General features: G+C 43.0%; 1 protein-coding gene across 2 annotated transcripts; it reads left to right on the top strand.

The window, feature by feature from the left end:
- The first annotated feature begins 3,168 nt into the window (after positions 1-3,168).
- LOC113249816 (olfactory receptor 1F1-like) lies at positions 3,169-8,525 on the top strand. 2 transcript variants are annotated; one of them, XM_048224913.2, is made up of 3 exons: positions 3,169-3,409; positions 5,030-5,175; positions 5,289-8,525. In XM_048224913.2, exon 3 carries the CDS (start codon positions 5,900-5,902, stop codon positions 6,851-6,853), a length of 954 nt encoding a protein of 317 aa, XP_048080870.1. In that variant the 5' UTR covers positions 3,169-3,409; positions 5,030-5,175; positions 5,289-5,899; the 3' UTR covers positions 6,854-8,525. The 2 variants fall into 2 exon arrangements, with proteins under 2 accessions (XP_048080870.1, XP_057171576.1); XM_057315593.1 differs by having other exon boundaries at positions 3,188-3,409; positions 5,030-8,525.
- The last annotated feature ends 1,033 nt before the right edge of the window (positions 8,526-9,558 follow it).

Raw genomic sequence — 9,558 nt, forward strand, 5'->3', positions numbered from 1 at the left:
TATGTTGTCTGATTGCTGTTGCAAGGACTTCTAGTACTATGTTGAATAATAATGGCAAGAGTGGGCACCCCTGAGAGGATAATAGTAACAACAACAGAATGACAACAAAGGAAAAGAACAGATATACCATGTTGCATAATCAAAGGTTAAGTATTAAGGTCTAGTCCATTTGCCACATTAGTGACGATTTGTTGAAACAACATTTAGTATTTTATTTGGAGATATAATTTTACAACATACAGTGTTGCTCTTCAGTCATTTTGCTTGATTTTTCTGTGCCTGTGGCATTGTTTACCACTAGTTTCTTTTTAAAACTCACTATAGCTCCTTAAACACTGATCTCTGCTTGTTTCTGTGTCTCTTTGCTGCATTTGTTTTGCCACCTCCTCCTCTTCTACCATCTTATAAATGTTTGTTTTCCTCTTGGGTTTTATTCTTGGACTTCTTTTCACTCTATACTCTGTTCCTGGGCAATTACATCTACTTTGTGTCTTTAATCACATCTGTGTTCTGGTGACTTCTGAATCCCTGAATCCATATCTGTCAGAGCTCCCCTTGACCTACATATCCATTGTGTCCAACTTGGATGTCTTCACACCCAACACTTCCTAGTGGAACCCATGGAGTCCACACTGCCACCATCACACCGTGATCCATCCCAACAAGCGCAGATGCATTTCTCTCCTGCCTTCACTGCACATCTCAATTAATGGTTCTCAATTAATGTTGCTGCCCTCCTACACTTGCCCTAATCCCACATATCCAATCATTCACTAAGTGCCCTGCATTCTACTTCCCTATCATTCTTCAATATTATTCCCTACTGTAGTGAGTGGGATTGTGTCCCCCAGCCTGCAAAAGATGTTCAAGTCCTAACACATGGTACCTATGAATATGAGCTTATTTGGAAATAGGGTATTTACAGATGTAATCAAGTTAAGATTTGGTCATACAGGATTAGGGTAGCTCTGATTTCAAAGACTGGTGTCGTCCTAAGAAGAGGGAAATTTGGACATAGCCACCCACAGAGAGAACACCATGTGAAGACACAAAGACACAAAGATCCTTAGGGGTAATGCCATATGAAGACTGGCAGAGTTTGAAGTGGTACATCTACAAGCATCACTAAGGATTGATGGCACTAATCAATCCTAAGTGATGGGACCCTAAGGGCTGATGGCAGCCACTGAAGCTAGAAAAGGGGCATGGAACAGATTCTCTCGCAGAGTCTCCAGAATGAACCCATCCTTGCCAACTCCTTAATTTTGGACATCTAGTCTCCAAAATTGTAAGAGAATAAATTTCTGTTGTTTAAAGTCACCTAATTTATGGTACTTTGTTATGGCAGGCCTAGGAAACCAATACACCACCCCAGTAGAACTGCTCGCCTTATCTTTCCCATATGACCTGTACAACCTTCTATTGCAGGTGTTTGCACTCTTTTGGGGTCTTCCACCATAAACATATAAGGCCCTTGAAATAAGAAATGAGTCATTATTCACATTTGTACACAGGGTGTTAGTTCCTGGGTCTGGTTCATATAGAGTGCACGTTTCATGAATAATGAGAAACAGAAGTCAGTACCCTGAGGAAATTATTTTGTGTTTTTTTCCCTGTGTTTCCTACTCCAACTAGGCTGCACTCCGTGAGTGCAGGGACCAGGTTTTTCAATAGTATCTGCAATATAGTAGTTGCTCAACAATTTTCTTACCTGAATAAACGATTATATGAATGAATCAATATGGGGAAGTTACTATAGAGGATGATGAAAAAGTTTCCTAAAGGAGTTGATGGGCTTGGTTCAGCTCTCTGCCACCTCACATCGGGACTTCCAAGCCATAATGAAGCCTGATATGCATGTTTTAATCTATTTTTTAATGGTTAATTTTTTACATTTAAAGTGGTTGCAAAAATATTGAAAAAGTTAAAAGTAGGTATACTTAAACTCACATTATTTTCTTTTCTTTTATTAATTTATTTTTTAAGTAGGCTTCATGCCTAACTCAAGTGGGGCTCAAAGTCAAGGGCTCTGAGATCAAGTGTCACATGCTCCACCAACTGAGCCACCCAGGAGCCCCTAAACTCACATTATTTTAACTGCAATATTTTATTTACACCCAAATCAGAATCTCTTATAATTTTACTTTTCTAAGGACAGAGTCCCTCCTTGACCCAACTCAATCAGGCTTCTCCCTCTTCTTGACTATGTTCAACTTTGGCCTAAAGGACTTGAACAAACACTAACATAGCATCTAACAGCTCAAGGGCCATCCCTAGGATGACCCTAAGTGCCCGTACTGCCTGCCTCAGAAAAATCAAGGCTGCCAAAAGAATGTACCATTTGTTCCAGAAACGCCTGAAGATAGGGACCCTGTCTGTATGGTAGGGTAGGAGCCTAGCTTCCATAAGGGCCAATTAGCAAACCCAGATGGGTTTCACAAGGACCAACTCTCTCATCCAGCTTTTTGTAATTTTTCACTTCCCTGACTGCTGAAGTTTCTGCCCTTCCCTCTCCCTACTTCCTCATTCTCCCTTTAAGATCCCCAATACTTCTGCAGAAAATGGAATGGAGCTCAGCTCCTTCCCCTACCATCAGTAGTTACTGAATTAAATCAGTTTTCACTGCTTTAATTAATGTCTGGCTGTGTTTATCTTTAACACTAGTTTAGTAGAAGTAAACTCATCACTAATGTTTTCAGAATTTTCTTTGCCTGTTTCAACTGACAGAATTGCCGTATTTGACAATTTCTCTTGACTAAGTGAAGGTCTTAAATATTAACTTTCAGCTTACTGATCGTGTCTTTAAAATTCTTATATTTAGTAAAAGATTTTTTGCATTAACTTTGTTTAAAAAAAAAAATGCATTGAACTATTACTTTGATTACTAAGCCTTTTGAACCCCTTTATTTAAATTTCACACTTCCGCCCCCGCCCCCCGGCTCTCTGGAGTCGCCGGCGCGCGGGAGGACCTTCCTAGAACAATCGGCCACACGCAGGCGCAGCGCGGGAGAGGCGGATCAGGCGGAATCACTTCCCGGAAGCGCTATACCCGCCCTCAAACGGAACCAATCAGAGGCTGCGTCGCCCCCGCCCCGCGTACTCTTGCCCAATTAGATAGGAGGAGCGGAGTCTCCGCTCTGCTTGGTCTCTGCGAGGAGGTGTGGCTTACTCTTTCTCCGAAGTGCGGCAGGCTTGGAGCCCCTGCAGGGAGCGGGGGTTCTGTGTTGCCGTGAGTGGCTCTGAATCTCCCCCGCCCCCGAAATGGCGTAAAGAGGCTCTCTGGGGTTGGTTCCGGCAAAACCAGGGCAACTGGAGCGTCCCATGAGCCTTCCGCTGCACCTGCCCGGGTCCTTTAGGGCTCTGCTCCATCGTCTTCCCTTCCTGGTTAGAATGGGTCACAGGTGTTCAGGTAATCCCTTCCCACATTGACTTGGGCTGACTTTGTGTCTTAATCCATTCAGGCTGCTATAACAAAATACCGTAGACTGGCTAATTTAGAAACAACAGAAATGTATTTTTTTCATGGTTCTGGAGGCTGGGAAATCCAGGATCAAGATGCTGGCACGTTTGATGTCTGGTGAGAACCTATTTCCTGGTTCATAGATGGCAATCTTCAGTGTAACCTCACATAGTGGAAGGGACAAGGGAGCTTCTCAGGCCTTCTGTTATAAGGGCACTAATACCATTAGTGAGGGTTCTGCCTTCATGACCAGATCACCTCACAAAGGCTCTACCTTCTAATACCATCACCTTGAGGGTTAGGATTTCAACATCTGAATGTGGTGGGGACATAACCATTCTGTCTTTAGCACTCTGTAAATAGCAGAATCTTGTGAAAATGATGGTGTGTGAGTATAGGAACTCCGTCACAAAAGATAGTGTGGTTTCCATCTTGCTCTCTTTTTTTTTTTTTTAAAGATTTTATTTATTTATTCGACAGAGATAGAGACAGCCAGTGAGAGAGGGAACACAAGCAGGGGGAGTGGGAGAGGAAGAAGCAGGCTCATAGCAGAAGAGCCTGATGTGGGGCTCGATCCCAGATCGCCGGGATCACGCCCTGAGCCGAAGGCAGACGCTTAACCGCTGTGCCACCCAGGCGCCCCTCCATCTTGCTCTCTTGAATCACTTGCTCTGGGAAACCAATTACTCTGTTATAAGGACATATCAAGTTAGCTCTATGGAGAAGTCGATGTGAGGAACTGAGGCTTTCTTACCATAGGTAATGTGAGGGCACCGTCTTGGAAGCCCATCCTCCAGCTATAGTCAAGCATTCAGATGACTGAGTTCCTGCAGACAACTTAACTGGAGTCTCATGACAAGTCCTGATCTAGAACCATACATCTAAACCATTACTAGGTCCCTGACTCACAGGAATTGTGTGAGATAAATATTAACTGTTTCAAGTTGCTAGCTTTGGGGATAAGTTGTTACTCGACAATAGATAATACGAGGGATAGGTCTCTGGGAATGTACGGAAGCACTCAGGAAAAGGAAACTAATATACACAAAAAGGTATATTTTTTCATGGATAAGAAGGATAAGGATGGTGTCCATGTGATTCACTGAAATTTACTTGTACACCATCACCTAGAGCAATTGACTCTATGGAATAGAGAAATGGTCTTTTAAAGACTCAGTTTGGGCACCAGTTGAGGTTACCTTGTGAGGTTGGGGTGCTGTTTTACAGGATACAATAAGTTTCATACCAGTGGACAATATCTGCTGAACTTTCTACCAACCAGGAATTTATGGGGCAAGGAAACAAGAGGTAAAAGTGGGCACTACTTTTTGTAATACCTAATGATTTACTTGCAAAATTTTACTTCTTGCTTTATCTCCCAAGTTCTGATGCAGGGGTTAGATCCTTATACTTTGTCATCATTGTTGGGTCCACAGAGACCAGGAAATAGGTGGGACAATTACTTTCTGCTTATCTTTAACGAGGTCCTCAGGGAATTTGGTCCCAGTGGCCATGGAAGCCACTGTAAATACCTATTTCTAATTCCCCCAAACATCCTTCTCTGCACAGAGGGCTCAGGCAATGAATTCTGCTTCTCACTCACTCAGGATCTACCAATATTTCCAATACTTTCCAAACCTTATAATAAAGAAGAGCATTGGTTGGTTCCTCAAAGGTGAAGAAAACTTGCGGTCAACAGTACCAACTTCTTCCAGGTAAAATTAGAACATATATATAGGACAGGAGAATATATATATGAAGTTAATTTATATGTATAGTTACTAATGAGGGAAGTTGTTTGAAGAATCTCTCTTGTTAACTTTTCCAGATCCAGGGAGTGGTAGAGTCCTGAATCCATCAACTGGAACTTGAGATACACTCAGTAATAATCAACTGTTTTACTTGTCTCTGCGAGCTACAAAAAAGTGGGAGAAAGCCTGGGAATTTTAAAAGAGACATACACGGGGCCCCTGGGTGGCACAGCGGTTAAGCGGTTAAGCGTCTGCCTTCAGCTCAGGGCGTGATCCCGGAGTTCTGGGATCGAGCCCCACATCAGGCTTTTCCACTATGAGCCTGCTTCTTCCTCTCCCACTCCCCCTGCTTGTGTTTCCTCTCTCGCTGGCTGTCTCTATCTCTGTCGAATAAATAACTAAATAATCTTAAAAAAAAAGAGACATACATAATGGCAGAGAAGGGCTTTGTTTGTGTCTGTGTTATACCTGATAAAACTTTAAAGAATAGTCCAGTGGGACCAGGGTCATCCAGGACTGGGAGTTGGAGGTTGAGGGTGTAGAGACTAGGGGTGGATCCTGACTGAGCAATTCTAATACAGGTTTCATTAACATGACCATGTGGGTGGAGCTTGGATTGTTGTTTCCAAAGCCACAGCTTCTAGGTTTCTGAGCTCTGCTTCTGTTCTTTGCATCTGTGTCCAGCCCCATGAGAGGGGCAAACGAGTCCAGGGTCTCTGAGTTCCTCCTCCTCGGGCTTTCCAAGGAGCCCCAGCAGCAGCACCTCCTCTCCATGCTCTTCCTGACCATGTACTTGGCCACGGTCCTGGGAAACCTGCTCATCCTCCTGGCCATCGGCGTGGACTCCCGCCTGCATGTCCCCATGTACTTCTTCCTCGGCAACCTGTCCTTTACGGACATCTGCTTCTCCTCCACCACTGTCCCCAAGATGCTGGCCAACCACATACTCGGGACTCAGACCATCTCCTTTTCCGGGTGTCTCACACAGATGTATTTTGTATTCATGTTCATGGACATGGACAATTTCCTCCTGGCTGTGATGGCCTATGACCGCTTCGTTGCCATATGCCACCCCTTACGCTACTCAACAAAGATGACCCAGCAGCTCTGTGCCCTGCTGGTCGCTGGGTCATGGGTCATTGCCAACCTGGATGTCCTATTGCATACCCTGCTGATGGCTCGACTCTCGTTCTGTGCAGACAATGCCATCCCCCACTACTTCTGTGATGTGACGCCCCTCCTGAAACTCTCCTGCTCCGACACACACCTCAATGAGATGATGATTCTTTTCGAAGCAGGGTTGATCATGATCGCTCCATTTATTTGCATCCTGGCTTCATATGTCCTTATTACCTGTGCTGTCCTGAGAGTCCCATCCACAAAGGGAAGATGGAAAGCCTTCTCCACCTGTGGCTCCCACCTGGCCGTGGTTTCTCTCTTCTATGGCACCATCATTGCTGTGTATTTCAACCCTTTATTCTCCCACTTAGCTGAGGTAGATATAGCAGCTGCTGTGATGTTCACAGTGGTGACCCCCATGCTGAACCCCTTCATTTACAGCCTTAGAAACAAGGACATAAAAGGGGCTCTTGGAAAAGTGGTTGCTGTGAAATTTTTTCTACTTGGTAATGAAATGGGCTAAGAAAATCTTGAAACTAATTTCTAAGAAGATCATATTTGTTTTTTCTATTGTGCAAAACTTAGCCGTTGTCATTTGTAAGAAAATTAATCTAGTTTCTGTCTTGGGAGATGAAACTTGATATAGTCACTTCAGGTTAAAGATGGAAAGAGAGAGGGCGCCTGGGTGGCTCAGCTGTTAAGTGTCTGCCTTTGGCTCAGGTCATGATCCCAGGGTCCTGGGATCAAGCCCCGCGTCGGGCTCCCTGCTCAGTGGGGGGCCTGCTTCTCCCTCTCCCACTCCCCCTGCTTGTGTTCTCTCTCTCAATGTCTCTCTCTGTCAAATAAATAAAAATCTTAAAAAAACAAAATAAATAAATAAAATCTAAAAAAAAAAAGATGGAAAGAGAGACCCTTTTACCAAATAACCTATTAGAACTGTCAGTGCCCTCCAGCCAAAACTCACTAGGAACATATATGTCTTATTGAATAATTCTGGTTTATTAGGCTCACAAGGGAGAATACATACCATGGGGAGTAGTGGGGCATCTTAGTAGGAAGGTGGTAGACAGGGCATGCTAAAAGACTTGAGTTTGTGTGAGGTGAATTTAGTGAGGACTTAAGGAATTGGGTCTGTGCTCTGGATTACATGTGTCACATATTCCAACTGAATATCTGAAAATATTTTATCTAGGAGAGGTGTCTGGGTGGTTCAGTTGGTTAAGCATCTGACTGTTGATTTTCACTCAGTTCATGATCTCAAGGTTGTGAGATCGAGCCCTGCATTGGCCTCTGTGCTCTGTGGAGAGTCTGCTTGAGATTCTCTCTCCCTCAGCACCCCCCACCCCCGGCTCCCACACTCTCTTTCTCTCTCTCTCAAAAAATTTGTAAAAAATACTTTATCTAGGAGGAGGGAAGACTAGACTAAGGCCAAAACTGTGATTGGCAAAGAAGGAGCAGTGACTCATATCAGCCAGCATAGGGGGACGGGGTTTGGTCTTTTTTGTGACTTGGACAGTGTTTGTGTTTTTGTGTTCAGACATGATTACAGAGTAGTCTCTCTTTGTCTTGCTCCGTAACGGTCACAGAATGGCCTCGTGTGGTACTGATATTCTCTCTGTTCATCAGGAGACCACCAACACCTAGCTGTGAATGTCCTGAAAGCTCCTGCATGTCAGGACTGATTTCTTTCTCACAACAGAGACATAGAGATAGGAACACATCTTACTGGAGGGCCAGATTGGTATTGGGGCAGAAAAGGGAAGGGTTCATTTAGGGCTCCAAGAAGCCCTAATTTTGCCATGCATTCAAGCTAATTATTTTTTATCTTCATATCTGAGCTTTCTGTGTCACACAATATTACAACAGGAACATGGGTAAGTTAAACAAGAAATATCTTCCAGGAGGCGCCTGGGTGGCTCAGTCATTAAGCATCTGCCTTCGACTCAGGGCCTGATCACAGGGTCCTGGGATCAAGCCCCACATTGGGCTCCCTGCTCCACTGGGAGCCTGCTTCTCCCTCTCTCACTCTCCCTGCTTGTGTTCCCTCTCTCGCTGGCTGTCTCTCTCTGTTGAATAAATAAATAAAATCTTAAAAAAAAGGAAATATCTTCCAGAATCTCAGCCATGTCAATCACCTGCATCTTTTTTTCCACTCTGCCTTCAGTTTATGTCAGTGCAGAGATATTTTATAAGTTACTAATTTATATCCTGATTTTCTGCTATAATTTTGCAATAAAGCCTTTCTAAATTGCTGTATTGTCTCCACAATTTTATTTTACTGTACTTACATATTTCCATCAAGTTGCTCCAGGAAAATATGCTCCTAGTAATTCTGTCTCTAAAATAAAACATAAGGGAAATATACTGTTTAAAAGTATAACTAAGTTTATTTTGAAAATGCAGAACATAAAAATCTGACCAATATATGAAACTGGTTAAAACATTACTTAACAGGATGCTCTGGATTTTGAGAAACAAAGAGGAAAATAGTGTAGTTTCCCTTAATTTCAGAGAGATAGGTAAAGTGACATCTTGTATAAAACTGAGATAATTCAGAATCAGAGGATGTTTCTGAGTTTAACATGTGATTTTTATATTGGTCATATTTGTGTATTGATATGCTTGCGTAATGGAATAAATGGCAACATTTCAATTTCTAGTCTATATATCCAAGAGCTCTTCATAATAAGATAGAAAGTACCTGTTCCTTGACATTTTGAAAGAAACCACCAGCTTTTGTTTCATGTACTTTGGTGCTCTGTTGTTAGATGCATGCATGTTTATAACTGTATTTATTCCTGTCTTATCCTTTTATCAATGTCAAGTTTATGGGCATAGAGTTGTTCATAATGTTAACTTTAAAACGTCAGTTATTTTACTAGCAAAAAATGGGTTTGTTTGGGAATAGGAGAGAATTGCAATTTGGAACATGCAAGCAATGGCAAAACCATAGGTGATCCCAGAAAACAAAACCAAGCAAGGACTGCTTTTTTATAGAGAAAGGCAGGGAGCTGGGAGGGGCTGTTAAAGGAAAAAGTCTATTGGAGTAAACTAGGAGTTCCAAAGTGTAGTGCCTCCCGATTGGCTGAGTTGTAACTGTCTGTCATTGTCTGGGTTCTTTGCTGGGCAAGGAGAAAACCTGTCTTCCGCCTGCTGAGGTAGTCAAATAGCATCTACTCAAAAGGCTTCTTTTCCTGTTGGGTCTGTAATTCATGAGGAGTCTCCTCG

The sequence above is a fragment of the Ursus arctos genome, unplaced genomic scaffold, assembly GCF_023065955.2.
Source record: "Ursus arctos isolate Adak ecotype North America unplaced genomic scaffold, UrsArc2.0 scaffold_2, whole genome shotgun sequence".
Classification (NCBI taxonomy): domain Eukaryota; kingdom Metazoa; phylum Chordata; class Mammalia; order Carnivora; family Ursidae; genus Ursus; species Ursus arctos.